This window comes from Penicillium cataractarum (assembly GCF_028827025.1).
Source record: "Penicillium cataractarum strain IBT 29864 chromosome Unknown utg000005l, whole genome shotgun sequence".
NCBI classification, from domain to species: Eukaryota; Fungi; Ascomycota; class Eurotiomycetes; order Eurotiales; family Aspergillaceae; genus Penicillium; species Penicillium cataractarum.
In genome coordinates, this window is record NW_026622741.1 from 5,278,874 (window position 1) to 5,298,945 (window position 20,072).

The following is a 20,072-nucleotide window of genomic DNA, read 5'->3' on the forward strand; positions in this document are numbered from 1 at the left end:
ATTACTCCCCATTTATCTGTCCTTCTTGATGAGATGCAACCAAGCCTCGGCCTTCAAGTCACCCTGGCATCCCAATTGCCGATTCTCCACGCACAACCTTCTCTTACCATCCCAGTCAAAGTTTCTGTCCATAACACTGGGAGTGACCCTGTGACATTTCTGAAATGGGGAACTCCGTTCGATGCCCATGCCGCAGTGTCGGGAGTCTTCGAAGTTTGTGATACAGCCGATGGAACGCTTCTAGCCTTAGATGTGCTCAAAATGTCCCGAAAGCTTCCAGCTTCGGCAGAAGACTTGATCGAAGTTGCTGGAGGCCAAGTCCTGGACAATATGGTTGAGCTACGTGGGATACATTTCCAAGAAGGTCATGACTACTCCATTGTTACAAAAGGCATTTGGCATGCTATCTGGAAGGAGCCACTCGCTAGCGTGACTGCGTCCCAATTAGCGGATTTCTCAGGGGCAAACCGCGGTGAGTTTCGGTCAAATGTTGCACTTGTGAAGATTGAGTAGTCGGAGTATTTTGCGATTATGTGCCCATGCATTTGGGCAGTGACTGTTCAATCTGGCTGGGCACTTTTTGGACATGGGCTTAGCTCTGTACCCACAAAGCACATTACTCGTGTATAATTTCGAGAACTATCTGTTTTCCATTCCTAAATATGTTTTCAACTCCAGCAGACCTAACTATCTTGTAAAAGGGCGGGCAACCCATCTCTTTGCCGAGCCAGACTGATCATTGCTTTTATTTATCACAATAGATATAGTTACCATTTGAGCTTCCTCATGGAATCGTTCACCACAGGCATCGAGAGATATCCCACTCAAGATATATCACCAAAGGATGATGCGCAAAGGGTTCTTAAAGTCCTGAAAGATGGCGGAATTGCTATCATTCCTAGCAATGTTGGATACGGAATTGTTGCCACTGATCCGGAGGCACTCTGTCGCATCTTTAACGCAAAAAAGCGCCAACCGCATAAACGGCACGCTATGATCGGCAATTATGACCTTCATAAGGATATTCACAATCTTCCTGCACGAGGGGCAGAGATGGTTAGACGGTTGACAGTCGACCTAGATCTACCCCTTGGAGTCGTCGCCTCATACCATCCCGATCATCCAATAATCAAGAAGATCCCTGAATATCTACTCAATCAGAGTTCCGTCGGAGGAACTATGGCTATGCTTGTGAATGGAGGAAAGTTCCAAGAGGAGTTGTCTAAGCTTGCAAGCAATGAAGAGCTTCCACTCCTCGGTTCTTCGGCTAATCTTACGGGCACGGGAACGAAAGTAACCGTAGAAGAAATTGAGCCTGAGATCAAAGCGGCAGCGAATATTATTATCGACTATGGACGGCAGAAGTATTCCCATCCGCGCCCTTCCTCGACAATGATCAATTTCAACGATCTGAGAGTGCTCCGATTCGGGGCTTGTTACCACGTGATACAAGACGTGTTTTCTCGCTTCTACGGTATCCATTTGCCGGATGACCCCGGCCGAGATATTTTGTTCTCAGGACATCTTGCAAACAGTAACAATGTACATTGACGGGGAATTCAATTGGTATTGGACATAATGATACCACATGTGCATCTTGATTCATAGCCACAAATTCAAATGTGCAATTCCCATCGTGCATGATTCCGAGGGCCTTTTTGTAACGAATACATCAGACCTTGATGGCTAACAGATGGTGAAATCCGGACTCCGTGAGACTATCTGAAATTCATCGCTTGCACTTCCACATATATCACTTTCAAATATCACAATACTCAAATCCAATCCTGCTGCATCTTAGAGATTATTGTTTCGGTGAAATTCCACAGCAGACTGCTATCGTGAGTATGCCAGGCAGCACCAGTCCAAAAGGAGCGGCGACGACCTTGAAGGTTGTTCAGCCTTTGGTAAAACCCACTGCGAATCAATTCTGGTGAAACACGGAGCGCGTAAGGTCCGTGATTGACGAATGCTTCGAACCGTGCAGGTTTCCCAGGAATAACTTGACCCGTCTCATCGATGATCTGACTTTGAACCTGCTCAACGGACATGGAGATATTACTGCCGAACTTGACATTCGTAAGGGAGGATTGAGCATTTGTTGGGCCCAGAGTATATGTGGTTGGTAAACGTGGGAGATAATATGTGTCCGGGTTTGTGGCTTTGTTAGAAAAAGTTGCATTTTGAGGGATAGGTGTATTCCGAAGAAGACCGCTAAAGTAGTCCATACGTTCGAAACAAGAAAATGACAAAGTTTCTTCGTGGTCTAGATCGAAACCAGTCAAGACATCCAATGTTGGAGGAAGGGTAAAAAGGAATTGTTTGACCCGGACGAGCTTGTGGCCAGAGGGTGTGGCGATGATAGCATGTCCATACGGTCCGGGAGCATCCCGGTCCATGTCCAAAATTGAGCTGTTAAGGAGCACGCTTTTAGTCTCCTGTAGATGCACTAGTGCTTTGTCGTATACCTCGTGGTTGTTTTGCCTGACAGTTGCTAGAAAGCCTCTTGATAAACTGCGCAACATCTGTGGTCCGAAGCTTTTCATAACATATAATGTTGGTAGATTCAGAATATCTCCGATTCCTTGATCGATTGTCCAGATATATGGAATGATAGCAGTCAGATTATGAATGTGTGCAAACTGACTAAATGGGCGCCAAATGTCATCTGGTACCGGCAATGGGAAGTTGTAGCCCTCATTGAGGTTGGGAAATCGCATTAAATTCCGGTTCCATCTTGCGAATGTTCCCTCTGTTGCGTTTAGACTAGCAGGCACGTAAACCGGCTGACCGGTATGGAAATCAACACTTGGAAGGCTTGAGTTGAAAAACAATTTCGTTAAAGGTATATCAAAGCGAGAGAAGAAGTCGTGTACCAAAGGTAGGTCGTGAAAAGCCACAACACCGAGTTCGATAGTTGATGAAGTAACAGGATCATGGTATGTATGCGTATGCCCTCCCAAAGTTTTTTCTCTCTCCACCACCACAACAGACTTATTAAAGTCTTGTTGCAACCGAATGGCAGCGTATGTCCCACTTGCCCCTCCGCCCACGACAGCGATATCTCGGACAATAACATCGGCAGAATCAAATCTTAACTTGATAGCCGATGACACGTCCGATAGACAGAGAACGAAATATACCGGCCATACGGGCCAAAAATGTGCGAAGATAAGAAACCGGGGTAATGATAATTTGAACATCGTCAGGGAGAGCAGAGGATGCTAAGTGAGTTCGAAATTTTCGAAGAGTCTGCACCCTCAGTTAGTTGCCGTCTTCTGACAGGGTGTGAGCGATTGAGAGACCCAGCCAGCATGTTTGAATATAAGAGCATTTGACACACCAAAGAAAGACTAAGGGCCAATACTGTGCCACAACCACCCGTGATAGGAGGATCGGAGATGTTGTCGCACGATTCTGCGAATCTGTACCTCCCGAAAGGGCATGTAAGATTATCTGTGAATGAAGGTGGCAAATGAAAGGTCAGAGGCTTTGAATTTAAGTGTATCTCTGTGTCTTCAAAATAACTCAAAATACTGTTCTACTTTCTGAATGGGTAAATTTAAATGAAGGATTACGCCCACAAGCTGAGAGATGTAATGTGTCCAAGCATTAAATGACAGCGAACAATATTAATCATTGCCTATAGTAAATCCTCAGAATAACAGTCACATTCCCTCCGCCTTTGTCCGAATATTGCTTTTTAGGATCTCGACCAAATCAGACTAGTCATATGGTTGTTGATAGAGACAGGAATTTGCTACTCCAAGTGAATTTCTCTTCGTGGCGAGCTTGCTGAGCTTGAGTAACCCCAAGGCAGGAATAGGAAACTCCACTCGAAGATTATATGCATTCTGGCCCTATGTACAACTTTCGACTAGCAGATGGGGAAAAGGAGAGCGGGCTAGCTGTCGCTGTCCGAAATGCCTCTTCTCGTCAACAAATTCTCCACCTTCACCACCACAGCAATTCATAGTGCAATTCCTCTTTCCTCGGCTTTCAACACATCTCGAACTCGACAAAAATCTGAACCTAGACGTACTCCACGGTCACGCTGTTGGAGGTAACAGAGCTGGAGGTGAGGACCTTGCTGCTTTGCTCGATATCAATGATGGTAGCACCGGATGGACCAACGGTAGAGCTGCCATCGGTGGCCTCAGCACTTGAGAAAGTCACGGTGCCAAAGTTGGCAAATGGAACAAGGGAGTCATTTTCCTCGAAGTCCTCGACAATCCACTCGGCATTATACTCGCAGAGAGTACCGTCAACACCACCGCTGAAAGTGTGGGTCACGGACTTTCCGGTAGAGACGTTCTCAACAGTAGCGGTGCCAGCAGTCGTAGAAGTTGCATCAACGGTCACCTTGATCACGTTTCCAGCGGCGATGGTGATGCCACTGAAATCGTAGGCATAATCGGGATACCACTCATACCAAGCGTCATAGGAAACGGAGCTCCCCTTCACGCAGAAGTCTACTCCGGTCTGCAGGATTGCAGTGCCGCAAGTATCTCCATCAATGCCGACCCATGCGGAGGCACAATATTGAGTGCTAGAGGAACCCCCAGACGGCTCCTTGGGAGTGGGAACGGTGAATTCCGCGGTAACAGCGGTATAGCCAGTGCCGATGAGAACAGCACCGGCCCAGTTAGAGCTGTATTCCTCATGCGAGGTCTTGTTCAGGTGAAGAATCTCATTGGTACCAGGCTTATACGGTGGGTGGCTTGCGCGGCCGCTGGAGCGAGCAAGGCGACGAGCCTCGTTTCTTGCCTGGCGCTGAGCAGTCAGGGGTGCCGCAATGGCGACAGTCGCAAGGAGCGAGGTACCCATAATGCCAGTAGAGAATTTCATGGTGGAAACTTGCTGCGACAGCAGGAAATCAGATGGAGAGAAGTAGTTTCTGAGGATCAAAGATCAGGAGGAAGGCTGTGAGACGATGAAGGAGAAAGAGAAATGGAGCAGAAGAGGACCTTGATTTTATATGCCTGACATGGCAGCACTTCCAGGCTTTGATAACATTGATACAGGATAGATTGGCCGGATAGTGGTCAGCATGATTCTCATTTCGAGCGCACTGCTGGCAATGCTGGCGCCATGCGACTATCAGCCCGATGCAACATCATCGCCCATAGAGCGAGACCATAGGTTAGCGGAAGATGAAAGACTCAGGCCTACGTGATGAGTATCGTCACGCCGTCGGAGACCGATGGTTCTAGCAGACTAGTTTGGGTACTATATCGTACAGTAGTCTGCAGAGTTCGATGCAAAATGTATCCGTCAACACTAGCTCACATGGAGGGGTCACTGCGATAGCACCAGATTGGACCACTCTCGACAAGATCGCTTTGGAGAGTCAAAAATTATAGATTGCGTGCTCTTCAACGATCAAATGATCAGAGAATACTTTAGTCAAGCCATACGTTAAAGGGCAACCCGGTAGAAAGTGGGTGAACTGAACATCCCGTGGACACTGCGATGCGCATCTATCAGGAATGTCAAGGAAGAGGATGAATAGACTCAGGACCACCATTGGCAATGCATACCCCAGCACATGTAAGGCAGTTATCGGACAGAACCCACCAATGACAAAATATCTGGAATTTCGAGTAGTGCCGACAAGGTTAAACCCCCACATTCGTCAAGGCACGTTGGGCTAGCCAAACGGAACTTTTATTTAGCGCCGCGATTTTATCGAGCGATGGGACCTGTCTTTAAGATATGGCGGATGTCCGACGGGGGTTCCAGGAGTATAATTGCCATAAGGCAGTCCTCAATTTGAGAATCACGACAAAGGGAAGCCCGAAATGGCACAATCTAGCGGAGAATGACCACGTCCAAATGAACCGGGGCCAACTGGGCAACGATCGGCCAATTTATTTTAGAATAACGCGAGAGGCCTTTGATAAGCGAAGCCGATGCAATGTTACTGTGGCGCCGGGGCTAAAAGCGTCTCTGGCAAGCCACGGGAATGATGTGAAGGCCAAGCTTTGGACAAGCAACACTGCCGAGGCTATCTGGAGTATGTATGAGATAAGAAAGTGTTTGGGCTTTGCCATTTCTGACAACAGTGGACGGTTGCGCCTCCTACGGTACGAAGGCGTGGGCATGAAGAAGGCTTGCTGACTGGCGTCTGCTGGCTGTGGTTTCTAGCTTTGCTGACCTCTCTCCTCTTTGGCCCATTCACCATTGCAGAGGGTTGAAGAAACTCAGGGGAGTGTCACCCCCGCACAGAGATCAGATTGGGCGCCACGAGATAGTTAGTGTGGTCCAAGCCCGCCCACGCTAACTTAGTTGGAAAATCACATCCGAAGCCCCGCGACCAAGTCACCAGCCGTGCGGGACGTAGACGGATGTTCAAGGGTTGCCCTAGGTTGGCCCACAGGTTGGCCCACAGGTGGACCGTATCACGCGTAGTCTGGATTATGCCCTGTGGACGAATGGCGATCATGCATGAATTTGGAATGGCGCAAAGCAAGTAATAATATCAATGCACAAGGTCGAGACCAGAATGGTGAAGAAGTCTTGACTGTTGAGAAGAAGAAGTACTGAAGTTGTCTGTTAAGATTCAAGAAGGTTGCCGCCTCAGGCAGAAGGCAGAAACCAAAGAAAGTGGAGTTTTGATAAAAGTACAGTGCAATAAATAGAGATGCCATCTTGACTCCAAATTTTCACCTACATTTCCAACGGGTCCAAAGGTCCACTGAGCAACAATGAGAACGCAGAAAAGAAAAGAATATATCGGTCAATATTCTTTGTACTGCAGTACTACAGTTTACGCCAGCCAGGTCATCATGTTAAAAATATACAGCTCCACTGATCCCATTGACAGTCGGCGAAAATGTCTTGTTAACGTCATGCCGGAGTTGAGAAAGTGTCAGGATAATTTGATTCTGGCAGTTCACTTTCCAAGTCGAAGGGAAGTAGAGATAGAAGCCCCATATCAAAGATCTCTTGAAATGGGAATTGGTCGATCGCGGAGTTAGAGACGATAGTTGCAGAATTTTCGGGGACTAAAGGGGACTCCTAAGCGTATGCTTGTTTTGACTGTCTGCATGCACGTAACACCCATTAGCAGAAGCCCCCAGAGCAAGAGAAATAATATATGTGTGTGTTTGACAGAGAGAGAGAGAGAGAGTAGGATTACCATTGGGTGGGGTGTCCGCAGCTTGGCCACCAAACTTTTCTCTCCACGACCAAAGTTGATCATGTAGAAGACTAGCGGCGAGGCGGGTTCTCAGCTTCAATCGAGGCTCTTCACCACTCTGCCGTGAGCGGCCTGGGCACTCCAAAGCTCGACCAAGATCTTAGATGTTCGCCCTGGAAGATCATTGTCTTCCAGAGAGGCACGTCGGAGTAGCATTAAAGCAGTATTGAATGCTTGTTTCCCACCATCTACGTCGACAAGGCCGACAAAGCTGGAATCTTCAAGTCTAAGAATGAATAAGGCAGCCAGAGTGGCCATTCGAAAATAGGAGAATGGGGAGTACTTGATGATATCTGCTGTGGCATCAAGTTGCTGGAGTTTATTGATAAGTGATTTTGCGAAGTCAAACGCGCCCAAAAGACCGATCTTGCGAGCCAATGACTGTCCAGTATCCAAAAGATAGAATACGTAGAGCTGTATTCCGGTCCCAATTAACAAAATCTCGGTTTCGGCTAGTTAAATAGTGAGAAAATAGGAGTAGACACGCGTGACATAGGTTGACTACACTTGAAATTCCGTACCTGTTAGTGCTTGGCCGAGACCGCGACATAGATCGCTGTATTCCTGTTCCAACAAACCAAGAATACCACTGGTTTCTTTGGAGCAGGTTCTCTCGCGTAAAAAGGGCATACTCCTGGACATGTATTTATTGGTCCGCGCTGAAAACCTGGCAATCAAGAGTTGATGTTTCATCTCTATGGGGATATCATACGCGCTCTCTTCGTCGCAAATGAGATCCACCATGCCGTTTGAAGATACCGGTAGCATACCGTAGGTTGAAGAGATACTGAAATACGTCAATGATGAGCAGGCTACATACAATAGCAGAATATAACTGATGTACCTTTGAGATGCGATATAGCACATACACCACATTTTCGCTGCCTCGGAAAGTTCCACCAAGGTCAATTTCCTCTTCGTACGAGAAAAGTCCTGGATGGACTCGGGCTGATCTAACCCAAGTTGCATAGCAATTGTTTGCGCGATATTGACCAACATAGGGGTGGTGTCTGTCGACAAAGATGAGATTGGGAATGGCCACATACACATTAATGATATTGCCTGCACATTATACCAAGTATGGGGAGGACTCTGGATCGTTTCCCACAACAATTGCTTGACCAATGGAACCAAAGAAATTGACAAACTTGAATCGACGGTGTATTGGCGTGAGGCAATGTAGATAATCACCCAAAAGAGGAGAGAGCCCTGTTCATAGTAATGATCCGGAGAGAGAGAAGTATCTAACAGCATGGCAAAACAGTGGAATCGAGAGAAAAAACTTAGTGACTGTTAGCCAAATGAGTTCAATGATGCATATAGTATTATGAAACGTACAGACTGAAAAGGTCCTCGATTTGTCCCATTTCTAGTCGTACGTGACCCAACGATCTTGGAGATGTTCGCAACTCAGAATCCCGACAGGGATATGACCCTTGACCTGGAAGGCGAACATTCGAAATTTGATGGTCGGAAGGCAAATGGAACTTGACAGGAGCCACTGCATCCATTGATGGGATTTCCGCTGATGGCGTCTTGCTAGCTGTTTGTTGCGGAGGCGTGGTGAGACGGTGGCCGGAAACGGAGGAACGGAGTTGGCGGACTTCGTCTTCAAGCTCCTCGAGTCTCCTGAATGAAATAATGAGATATATGAAAATGAAGACAACGGGTCCATCAGGGGCGACTTGCGCTCTTTTGTTGACCCTTTTGAAATCTGTTGTGATTTCGCACTCTTGCCCGGCTTGGTGACATCTGGAGCAGGGAATTGTACCTCCAGAAGACAGTTCGCACCGGATCTGCCAGATGATGGAGTTAGGTATCTCGGAGAATATATTAAATGCTTTGGAATATAAAACCACGAATGTGCTGAATGGTTTCTCACCTTTGCTTGTCGACATTGCCGACATGCAATCCGCCGCTTCCGATGGCTTGTCGACTGCGGTGAGGTGACTGAACAGTCTCGTTGTCTCCTCATGTTAATTGTCAAAATCCTATTTAAGCCTCGCGAATTTTATGAGTGGAATTTCTGGTCGATTTTATCTACGATGGAGTGATTTGGTGGATTCTTTAGTAGTATCCCTAGTATCCCTTGGTCGCACACATCGAGTTGTTGAGATCTCCTGCCTGGGATCAAGCGCGTCTTCACGTGATACGCCGCATATTAGCCATTGCATAAATGGAAGGAAAAAAAAGTCATAACAAAATATCACGATATTAAAGTGTGTATGATTGCAATTCAATATGAATTTGTACTGGATTAACATACGGGAAGTACCCTTCTGAAAGCTTGAACCACGACACTATCAGATTATCGGACTCCCTTAACAGGCAAGGAGTACATAATTTTACTAAGAGAATCCAAGAATTATGGCAAGCCATGATAAAGTGCGATAAATAGACGAAATTCACAGTCGAATCAAACACCGTCCTGAAATAAGTTCTCTCTAGATGCCGCATCGATGGCCATGGCGGCTTTAAGGCCAACAATATTGAAGAAGTCCTTTGGGCCCCCTATCCCGGAAGTGATCAACCTCCCACCCTCCTTCAAATTCTTTGCCGCTTCATTGAGTCCGCTATATACCGGGCCAATTGCAAATCCGGGAAAGATGATCATTCTGAAACCTAAATCCCGCGCTTCTTCAACTGACAGATCGGGTGAGACACCCCCTGTTACTGCATTGAAAAGCACTGGCGTGGGGCTGAGATCTTCACATGCCTGTTTTGCTTGCTCTTTGGAGGTAATGCCTTCAAGAAAAGCGACATCTGCACCTAGAGCTACCGCAGACTTTAGGCGTGAGATGGCCTGGTCGTATCCAAGGGTTGCAAGTGCGTCGGTTCGAGCAATTAGTACGATGTCATTACCGGATGATTGACGAGCATTTACTGCTGCCTTGATGCGTGACAAGAACTCGTCCACGCTGACAAGCTGTTTATGTAGAAGGTGCCCACACCGCTTAGATGTTGGCTGGTCCTCAAGATGGAGAGCAGCAACCCCCGAGCGGATATACTCGGTAACGGTGCGATGGACCATCAACGAGCCTGAAATACCTTACAAAAGTTACTTCTTGATTTGTAGTATTCACCTCGCAATGGACCGTGACTTACCGCCAAATCCAGTATCAGCATCCGCGGTGAGAGGAATAGAGTGGTCAAGACTGGCTATCATTTGAGCAGTCTCACGCATCTCTGTCAAAGTGATCACTCCGAGATCAGGCTGTCCAAGACGTGACGCAGTGGTTCCTGCCCCAGTCTAAAGAACGGATTCCATGAGACACATTGCTTTCATTACTAAAGAGAGAGATGCCCAAACTTACCATGTACAGCGCATCAAATCCAAATGACAGGGCTATACGTGCGGTGAGGCCATCATATACTCCAGGACATACAGCGATGTTAACCTCATCAGCCAAACTCTGTCGTAGTCTCGAAGCTGCATTGGAAGCTACCATATTGCGGGACTCCTTTGGCCAACCTTGGTAAGGGGTCTCTAGTTTGGAATATTTCAAGAGAAATCGGATGGTTTATGAAAGAAAGTGTCACGCTTGTCAGACCCAGAAGGAAAATTCGATAGGTTTCTTCATTGAAAACGACGGCGATTTAATGTACTGAGGGCTCTACCGCACCGCCGGGCCGTTTTCGGCCCGTTCACGGCCCGACGTGATATCGGATTTTAGAAACCAGGCTTTTAAATAAATTGATTATAAAAAGAGAAGGATTTCTCCTGGGGTGAGAACTGCAATTCTAGGAAACACTGACTGGAGTGAACCGGAATCGAAAAAAATGCCTTCACCTCGAGAGAACCCTGTTGCTCGATTGGTTGATATTCTTCATCAGTCAAGAAATATTTCCTTGATCATTCCAAATGGCAAGCATTAAATTTTCGTTGCTGAAGCTCCAGATTGTAGGGATGTGGCCTGACAAAATTCTTAGAGATTCTGAATAGGGATCAAACTGTCTTAGAAGCACTTATGGTGACGACTGAGCTGTTACAAGAGTTAGAGAAGACCCGGGAGGCAAACGCCTTGAAGGATGTACTTGAGATATCTTGCCAGCCTCGAGAGTTGGGCGGCTTAGAGATATCTGAAGTTTGCCAGCTCAGCTCAGTACAAGAATCTGAGATTCTTTTCTTGTCATCTGCGTGGCTAGAGGCGCTGAATTCAGCAGATCGTGCAAAAAGTTTGCCGGAACCCATACCACGCCGCCCAGTAGGCCGACGGGGAATGACACTTAGTGAGAAGATATTCGCTATGCATGACATGGGAGGTAAAGGCTTCGTTATCCCCGGGGAGCTGATTCGAGTTCATGTGGACTGGGTCATTGCATCCGAGGCATCCTGGGCTGTAAGCGGGGATCTTTCCTTTTCCGAGCCATAATTTTGATCTGACATCTCTACTAGGGAATGGAGAGAACGTATGATAGTCTCGGTAAACCGGGAATATTCCGTAATGACCGATTCTGGCTTGCCGGAGATCATGTTGTGGATCCTAGGGTCAATAAACTGCCAAAGGTGCAGGCGCTGATTGACGCAAGTGAACGTGCGAAGAAGGTCTTTAAGATGACGGATTACCAAGGCATGAATGTGTGCACTCCAGCTTGATAATATCCATCCCAGATCAACATCACTAAATTATTTTCTAGTATACCATTCTCCACACCGAGTTCTACAGAGAACGTGCGCAGCCTGGCATGGTAATCGTTGGGTCGGACTCGCACACATGCTCATCTGGTGCCTTGGGATGTCTTGCCATCGGGTTGGGTGCTGCGGACGTTACCTTGCCACTAGTAACGGGAGAAACATGGTTTAAAGTCCCAGAATGTATTAACGTTTGCCTTGTAGGGGCCCCAGGACCTGGAATTGGAGGCAAGGATGTGATCCTTTATATTCTACAGCAGCTGAAACGAAACACTGTCGCCTCGGATCGAATAGTCGAGTTCACTGGTCCTGCTGTCAAACACCTTTCTGCAGATGCTAGGTTCGCAATTTGCAACATGACTACGGTATGCGAGCTAGAAGATGCCGAGACTGGTGGCGGAAGATTTAATCCATACGTTTACTGCAGGAATTTGGTGGAGTTACTGGTATCTTCGCGCCAGATCAAATTACCCACGAGTTCATCCAAAAACGACATTTGGCACGACACAAGAATCTTACGACATATTTCAAGCCCGACGATGACGCAGTGTATGCTGCTATATATGAGATTGATTTAGCAAACGTGAGATCATTTTTGGCTAGATATCCCAAGCCCGACGACGTTGTTCCTGTCCAGGATCACGAGGGACTGAAACTGGATGGCTGCTTCATCGGCGCTTGTACTACGGCAGAAGAGGATCTGATTCTCGGTGCGCTCGTTCTAGAGCAAGGGCTGAAAGAGGGGCAAAGACCAGAGAAGGGGGGTTTGAGGAAGGTCGTTCCAGGCTCATTGCCAATCCTCCACAAACTCCGTAGACTGGGACTCATTGATATCTATGAGAATGCTGGTTTCGAGATTGGTATTCCTGGGTGTAGCTACTGTGTGGGCATGTCGGCAGATCAGGCCAGACCTGGGGAGGTTTGGCTATCATCGCAAAACCGAAATTTCGAAAACAGGATGGGAAAAGGTAAGAATAGCTCGGCTTTGAAATTGTAACTAACTGTACCTGGCTGACTAACTAGGCTCGATTGGGCATCTTGCCTCTGCCGCGACAGTAGCAGCATCTTCCTTCAGCATGAAAGTCACAGATCCCCACGAGTTGCTGGCGGCAATTGACCTTGAAATCTGGAATAATCTCAGAGGCTTGAAATCAAGTGAAGAAGAACAAATTCTTGATTGGCCCCAATATATGGAACCCCGTGGCGGCCATGATTCATCATTGATAGAACCACAAGGAGTACAAGACTCCGCTGATGTGGGTCATCCCGCATTAGAGAATGCCGCAACATCTATTCTGACTGGCAAGGTCCTCACGCTTGGCGACTTTGTTGACACTGATGCGGTATAGAAATTCCATTTCAATATGATTTACTTGGGCGTTTCAATACTAATGGATCAAACTAAGCTTGCGCCTGCCGACTTTCTTATGAGCATGAGAGATAACAAGACCAGCGGAATGCACTGTCTAGAGCATACCCATCCGGACTTTCGTGCTCGTGTAGCCAACGGATTCAACATCGTGGTTGCCGGTAGAGGTTTTGGCTGTGGGTCATCGCGGGAACAAGCCGTAATGGCCCTACTGGGTAAGCCTTGAACCCTAATTAATCATGGAAGACCAAGTCTTGGCATACTAATTAGATTTTTGGCAGGATGCGGTGTCCAATGCGTAATCGCAAGGTCTTTTGCCTTTATCTTTCAGAGAAATATGCCTAATTTAGGACTTTTGGGTATTACCATACAAGATGAAAAATTCTTCGAGGCTGCTACAGAAGGGACTGATATTTCTATCAACTTTGACGAAAGAGCTCTCATTATTTGTGGGAAAGCGTTCCAGTTTCAATTGAGTCCGATGGAGAAGGCGCTATATGACCACGGCGGCATCTCATCTGCATTTCGATATCTTGGAAACAAAATATTTGAAGTAATGACGAGTTCAAAGCGCTCTGAAGAAGGAGGTGACTGGACATTACCCCAGACAAGGCATGACCTTCAATGGTAACGGATACACCTTTATCCCCTCATTAGTAGGATATGTGATATTACGCCGAGTCTCAAAGAGCCTATCCATAGTATTCAAGACCAGGCAATGGTAGATACTACTTGATTTTGCATCAAAATGACCTAACTCTAAATAAGAAGCGCCAAGTTTCCTACATGGAGTTTCTTTGACCAACGCCAGGTCATTGTGCTGACGAGGAACAATAGTAGAACCGCTCAGCTAAATTATTTGGCGTGTTTCAATGTTGGAATTTTCAGTTGAAAGTTTTTCACTGCCATTCAATTCGTAAATATAAAAGTAGCTACATTAAAACGACCAGAAAGCCTGTGGTTGAATTGGGCTCTCATCAAGAGTTTGGCTGTTGTCGGCCTGAACCCGCTCTATTTAGCTTGGTTGAACTAAGCGCTGCAGTTGATGACTGCGCCGGTGAGATCGACTGGAATAGCAGCACTCGGGTTTCCGTCAAGATCAAAGTAGGTGTGCTGGGCAGTCAGGGTGGTGAGAACAGCTCCATTGTTCTTAAGAACACAGTTGATTGTTTGGGGGAACGCCGTCAGCTGGGAAGATGTAGCCCAAACATGGCCACCCGATGCCACAGATGATGTACCGAAGAGGGAGGTGATCGTTTTGTCGGTGCCATCGGCAGAGAAAGCGGCACCTGCATAGGCACCCGACTTGTCGTTGGAGAGTGCAAATGTGACAGACTGAGCAGTCCGAGCTTCAAGTGGTACGGCAGCAACGGATGCGACCAAAAGGGAGCAGACAGCAATGATGGACTTCATTTTTGGTATTGGAGAGGGAGAAGAGTTCAATGAGGTATTGGAGAGAGTGATGGAGTTCGGTTGGTATATGCGTATTGCAGATTGAGAGACTGAAGGCTGGTTTGGATACTAGAATTTCGAGGGGAGAGTGCTGGAATTTATACTTCTGGCCACTGGCAGTTTGCTCAAGAAGAGACTTGAATGGAGCCCGCCAAACCTCATCGTGGAGCTCTATTATTAGAGTACACGCGTACATTCATACGGCGCCCAGGTGAGAGAGCAAGTCTCAGCTCAGTCGTCCTATGACCCCGAGACCTAGATGCGGGATAAAAGCCTTTTTATTTTCTCTAATATTATTCATGGGCCCGGGAAGTAACACCTCACAGCCACCACAAGTAAGTCGGGAGTAATAGAAATTGAGCAGAAGTCAGCCGGGTGCGGTGGTCATCAAAAGACACGTCATGTCTAGTTTTGTCCACGACTATTGTAACTGGCTGGATACTGATTATAAACGGTAGATGAACCAGTGAACAAGGCGGATATCGTATTCAATCATTTAGCATATACTTAGGGACATCGACGAAAGCGATCCGATCTACTGGCGATTTCATATGCCGCCTTTTTAACCAGTGAGATCACACCCAACTTTCTATCTTATTGAGCTTCAAGTAAGCTTCCAACTTGAAGTTTTCGCTTTGATATGGTTCTATACAGGAAATGAATTAATGGTTTCATAACTAGATGATCTCCGCGAGTGTGTTATAATACCATTTACCGGTGGCGTTTCTATGTTTGTCCTGCATCGGATTTATCAGTAAATAGAAACCCACTAGGTCATCATAGTTGGGCGAGCTCAGTAGTGATATTTGAGGTTCGCGGTAAAAAAACGAATAGATGACTTCTGCCGGTAATGTGGGGTCGATTAGGTCTTACATACATGACAGCGAGTTAAGGGTCCAACTGTACGGTTTGTACCGAAGTTGACAAAGTTGCCGAACACGAAACTGTAAAAAGTAAGACATTGAGCCTGGGGAGCAGGCAGGCAATTGCCGAATCTCGTATTCATTCAAGATGTCTTACAATCCGAGTTTTGTTGCCTTGCTTGCAATAGCAGTGCAATAGCAAAAAGATTATTCATATACATCCTTTAGTGAGACTAGATGATTGAAGGTAGTTCTGTGAGTCTGCTCGGTGGCACTGCTAACTCGTTTCTGCACCCATGGTTCAATATTTCATACAACTATGGTGTTTCCGGAATGAGTAAAAGAGGATGTTTCCGGAATTAGTAACCGAGCCCAGAGCGGCGATTATACACTGCCCCCATTATGAAAACAAAGGCGAACCGAATAATAAGCGCAAATCTGAAAGTTTGACATTATTATTCTATTCTATACAAGGGCTACCTCGATGGATGACGAGAGAGTTTGGAAATCGGATGCCAAGAGCGGGGTTGGCTGAGCCTCAGTCAATCGTACATTGCACTGTACCAAATTTAAATGTATGAACTGGGAGATTCTGAAATAGAAAATCCACGACCCATAACATGCCTATTATCCGTTCGAGTTAATATACACGGATTCTAAGTTCTCGTAGTGATAAATCGGTACGACTTTTTTCCTCGCACGTTGCCATATGGCTAGGGACGACCGCTCGAATGGAAGAGTGATCAAACATTAGATCTTGAAAAAGTAGTCATGTAAGGCTGAGCTAGAAGCCAAATGCACAGTCCAATGGCGCCATCGCTTGTATGTCTCATAATTCTTGCGTTTTAATTCGTAGTCAAGAGGAGGGATGCCTAAGTACTCTAGAACTCGAGTCACCATGGCGCAAACCAAGATGGAAATGGCAGGCGACAATCAGCCTTTGCTAGATCCATGTCTTCCACGATCCGATGCCCACGTGAACAACTTGTACAGTTGTCACCGTGCGGATGACCGCGTCAGGGTTCTCGTGGCGGCCGCCTTGCCGAGCCGTAAGGCCTGCTGCTAGTTTCCGGATTGGTCGCCGGTTCAAGACTCCAGAGAACGTTTTAGATCTTGAACTTGGGTTATAGAAACAATCTCGCTTGATGGAGAAAGTCCACTAGAATGAAAATTGGTCGCCAGGGTTTTTACCCTCAAGTTACCAATATTACTCGGTCTCACGCCTCCACCAACGATCACTTCCAGGGCACGGCGGCCCGCCTGAGAATCAAGGCTGAGGCGATTCACAAGATCAGCTAACCCATCCATGCAGTCAACAGCGTTCAGGCTGGAAGGACCGCCACTGGTGAGAATTGCAGCAAAGCCACATTCTATTATGTCCTCTAGGACAGAATTCCAGTCGGACTCCGGGATACAATCGAATGCACGATGAAAGGTACAGGGTTTTCCATCTGCTAATTGTACGAGCTCCTTATTCCTGGCGATATCAATCCAGGAGGTCCGGTCGGCACTTCTGTGATCTGGTGCCTGGTGAAGAATTCCAAAAACAAAACCATCCGCCCCAAGGCTGTTCATAAGCTGGAGGGTAGCTTTCATGGTTTCGAAATCCTCAGAATCGTAACAAAAGTCCTTGGAATGCGGCCGAATCATCACGTAGACAGGGATTGACACCCGAGTCTTCACCGCTTGCAGGACCGCAGGATGAGGTGAGAGTCCACCAGCATGGTAATCTTGGCATAGCCTGTAATCCCATTAGTACAATGGTTGGGCACACAATGCCGAAAGGGCAGGTAGCAAGACTCCGCTTAGAAGCCGAGAGAGTTCCCCAGATTCTAGATCATGATGACTTCTTATAAGGGCCACCTACTCGATCCTATCGGCACCCGCATTAGCAGCATTGACTGCCGACTCTTCATTGAAACAGGCAATTTCCAGCAACGGTCCCATTATGAAATTCAAGTATGATTTCAGGAAAAAAAATTCAGCTGTAGGGGCCAGATTTCAGAGTGCAAGAAAGATCTTTTTCTAGCGCGTTCTCTCAACAGAAAGACAAGCTTATGTCCAAGGGATAAGTCAAGCTGGAATGGTTATCGTAGCAGGTGGTGAGGGACGGGAAGAAGCCGGGCCGGTTAGTCATCCAGTGTGATCGGGAACTCTCCGGCTCGAGGCGACTTTGGCCGATCGTTTGGACTCTGGTGCTCCTGGAGGGATGCTAGGACTACGCTGTGACAATAGAACCCTTGGGTTGTATGATATGTATAGTTCTACAATGAATCTATCTGCTCTGATAAGGTTACACTAGTATTAAATAATTGATCAAGATGATCTGTGCCTCTTGAGAAACATGCGAGTCTATAACCTCGGAAATATATATCCCGTCCTCCCACACGATATAGGTCAACCTCGTCTAGAAAGAGAAAACTGAAACAAGAGGTACAGGATCAAACATTGTCAAACGGGCATGGAGATGGCCACTAAATTTATGCTATAGCATGAATAATCAAAAAAGACGTTTTCAACCTGTGAATGAATTCGATGCTCTCGACGGAGACCAAGACGGCCCCGTGCATCTGCCGACCTTTCATACTCTGCAAACCACCAAACCGAGCAGGCAAAATAATGTCTGAACAATGTGCTTGTTCAGGCGATAAATCAGCCCGGCCGTGGATTATCCAACATTCACAATGGCGAGAACACTATTGAGCTGTTCCTTAACTAACTCGGTATCAAGGACCTTTTCGCCGCGGCGGAGAACCTCGATGTCCGGGACCGAGGAATGTTTCTCGCCTTCAAATAACGCGTCGATCTCCTCAAGGGTTTTGCCCTTTGTCTCCACCCAGTAATAAGCCTAACCGAGTTAGTATGGCCCTTAACACTATCGCTAAAGAAACGTACGATCAGGCCGAGAATCACAACATCCCACGATGCATTGATCATATACATCTTCCATCCGATGTTTCCCAGACCAATCGGCATAATGAAGGTGAAAACCAGACTGAACAAGAAATCAGCATAGCGGGTCAAAGAAGATGTTAAATTTACTCACGCAAATGCATTCAAGACGAAGGATGAAAACGCTAGACCGTTAGCACGGATGGAATAATTCATGATCTCTGGTGGATAGAGATAAAGAAGTGGTGTCCATGCAACGGAATAGAATCCCTGGAAGAGAAACATGACAGCGACATTTCCATACACAAGGCTGTTGGATGCCCCCTGGGGATTAGCAGCGTATAATTTGGATAGACCTCCGATGATAAAAAGACATGTAATAAGAAGCCCTTGGGAAAGCATAGCGGTTGGCTTCCGCCCCCACCTGGCAGCTAGATGTGTGCCGATCAGACAGCATGCAAGGCACCAGACATTCAGAACCACGTTCTAGCTCATCAGCAGGGAATCTCAAGCACAGGGTCCTGAGAAAGGAGCTTACCGCTTTAAGTTGATCGTTGGTATCAGTAATGCCAGCTGTGTCCAGCTCCGAGCCGAAATAATACGAGGCAATGATATTCCCGGCGATACAAGAGAAGGGCCCGGGAGACATTCCGATTAGAAGTCGTTTTCGAGCGACTGGATTCTTCAATATTTCCAACGGGCTCATAGCATGCGCATGCTCTTTCTCCCATCTCAATGTGTCCACAATCTCTTTGAATACTGCGAGAGCGATTGGATCGGAGAGGTTGCCATGCGCATTTGTTTGCGCTACCGACAAGCGAGCCTCTTCAAATAGGCCCTGATGGACAAGCCAACGAGGAGATTCTGGGCTACTGATAATTAGTGGTATGCCCTGTAATATAGCGTATGGTATACAAGCTCACATGAATGGAAGCGTGAAAATGCAAAGCACCGAGAAGATCGCTTGGAAAAGGGAGGGAGCCCGCCAGGCCCAAGTGGACTGCCACTTCCCTGTTCCAAGCGTCACACCAGCTGCGACGAGGGCACCAACGCTGAAATTGACGTTAGCATGAGCGGCAAATATCAACAGGGAGGCCCTTCTCACTAGTAAAAGTCGTTCAATAAACCCACTCCCCAGGCGCGCCATCGACTGGGGAACACTTCGGACATATAGACCCCACCAGCTATACCGGTAACGGCCGAGCCAAAACCTAAGATGATTCGCGCAATCACGAACATGGCAATATTCTGCGATGCAGTCTGGAGGATAATGCCGACGATTGTCATGCATGAACCCCAGAAGATCGCTGGGCGACGACCTAACCGGTCTGCGATTATACCAGATACCAGAGGACCGAGGAAACCTCCAATGAAAACAGAAGCCGTATTCAGCCCGGTAGTTGCAGGGTTTAAATTGAAGTATTCAGTATATGATGGTAAAATGTTGAGACCGTTCAACATCGAGCCATCATACCCACCGGTCTTCTAACATCAGTGTTCATGGAAAAGAAGTACTCGTTGTATGATTTACTCACCGCAGATTGCACAATAGACGATATGAGCAACAGAACGCATAGGGTGAAGGTGGACTCGGGAACCCATGCGGGCATCCATGTCCCTGTACGTGTCTTCTTCAGCATTTAGGAATGGCACCCTGCGGAT

The 20,072-nt window shown here is 47.0% G+C and overlaps 10 protein-coding genes across 10 annotated transcripts; 3 read left to right on the forward strand and 7 right to left on the reverse strand.

Moving 5' to 3' along the window:
* Positions 1–33: 33 nt before the first annotated feature.
* Positions 34–513, forward strand: N7496_007611 (uncharacterized protein; the record flags this gene model as incomplete). The annotated part of the gene is made up of 1 exon (XM_056700540.1): positions 34–513. The coding sequence occupies one exon, from the start codon at positions 34–36 to the stop codon at positions 511–513; it is 480 nt and encodes a 159-aa protein (XP_056555953.1).
* A 273-nt stretch (positions 514–786) lies between these two features.
* Positions 787–1,551, forward strand: N7496_007612 (uncharacterized protein; the record flags this gene model as incomplete). Its single annotated transcript, XM_056700541.1, has 1 exon — positions 787–1,551. The coding sequence occupies one exon, from the start codon at positions 787–789 to the stop codon at positions 1,549–1,551; it is 765 nt and encodes a 254-aa protein (XP_056555954.1).
* Positions 1,552–1,775: 224 nt separating this feature from the next.
* Positions 1,776–3,203, reverse strand: N7496_007613 (NAD(P)/FAD-dependent oxidoreductase; the record flags this gene model as incomplete). The annotated part of the gene is made up of 1 exon (XM_056700542.1): positions 1,776–3,203. The coding sequence occupies one exon, from the start codon at positions 3,201–3,203 to the stop codon at positions 1,776–1,778; it is 1,428 nt and encodes a 475-aa protein (XP_056555955.1).
* An 829-nt stretch (positions 3,204–4,032) lies between these two features.
* On the reverse strand, positions 4,033–4,848 carry N7496_007614 (A4/G1 family peptidase; the record flags this gene model as incomplete). The annotated part of the gene is made up of 1 exon (XM_056700543.1): positions 4,033–4,848. The coding sequence occupies one exon, from the start codon at positions 4,846–4,848 to the stop codon at positions 4,033–4,035; it is 816 nt and encodes a 271-aa protein (XP_056555956.1).
* A 2,389-nt stretch (positions 4,849–7,237) lies between these two features.
* N7496_007615 (uncharacterized protein) lies at positions 7,238–8,200 on the reverse strand (the record flags this gene model as incomplete). The annotated part of the gene is made up of 3 exons (XM_056700544.1): positions 7,238–7,653; positions 7,723–8,013; positions 8,071–8,200. 3 exons carry the CDS (start codon positions 8,198–8,200, stop codon positions 7,238–7,240), a joined length of 837 nt encoding a protein of 278 aa, XP_056555957.1.
* Positions 8,201–9,617: 1,417 nt separating this feature from the next.
* N7496_007616 (isocitrate lyase/PEP mutase family protein) lies at positions 9,618–10,650 on the reverse strand (the record flags this gene model as incomplete). The annotated part of the gene is made up of 3 exons (XM_056700545.1): positions 9,618–10,240; positions 10,307–10,451; positions 10,516–10,650. 3 exons carry the CDS (start codon positions 10,648–10,650, stop codon positions 9,618–9,620), a joined length of 903 nt encoding a protein of 300 aa, XP_056555958.1.
* A 519-nt stretch (positions 10,651–11,169) lies between these two features.
* On the forward strand, positions 11,170–13,505 carry acoC (uncharacterized protein; the record flags this gene model as incomplete). Its single annotated transcript, XM_056700546.1, has 8 exons — positions 11,170–11,541; positions 11,598–11,780; positions 11,840–12,199; positions 12,262–12,383; positions 12,438–12,802; positions 12,858–13,177; positions 13,241–13,418; positions 13,474–13,505. 8 exons carry the CDS (start codon positions 11,170–11,172, stop codon positions 13,503–13,505), a joined length of 1,932 nt encoding a protein of 643 aa, XP_056555959.1.
* A 727-nt stretch (positions 13,506–14,232) lies between these two features.
* Positions 14,233–14,616, reverse strand: N7496_007618 (uncharacterized protein; the record flags this gene model as incomplete). Its single annotated transcript, XM_056700547.1, has 1 exon — positions 14,233–14,616. One exon carries the CDS (start codon positions 14,614–14,616, stop codon positions 14,233–14,235), a length of 384 nt encoding a protein of 127 aa, XP_056555960.1.
* Positions 14,617–16,461: 1,845 nt separating this feature from the next.
* Positions 16,462–17,465, reverse strand: N7496_007619 (copper homeostasis protein CutC; the record flags this gene model as incomplete). The annotated part of the gene is made up of 3 exons (XM_056700548.1): positions 16,462–16,659; positions 16,740–17,259; positions 17,386–17,465. 3 exons carry the CDS (start codon positions 17,463–17,465, stop codon positions 16,462–16,464), a joined length of 798 nt encoding a protein of 265 aa, XP_056555961.1.
* Positions 17,466–18,186: 721 nt separating this feature from the next.
* On the reverse strand, positions 18,187–20,050 carry N7496_007620 (Lactose permease; the record flags this gene model as incomplete). The annotated part of the gene is made up of 7 exons (XM_056700549.1): positions 18,187–18,366; positions 18,414–18,513; positions 18,565–18,896; positions 18,949–19,279; positions 19,334–19,462; positions 19,516–19,895; positions 19,946–20,050. 7 exons carry the CDS (start codon positions 20,048–20,050, stop codon positions 18,187–18,189), a joined length of 1,557 nt encoding a protein of 518 aa, XP_056555962.1.
* Positions 20,051–20,072: the final 22 nt, after the last annotated feature.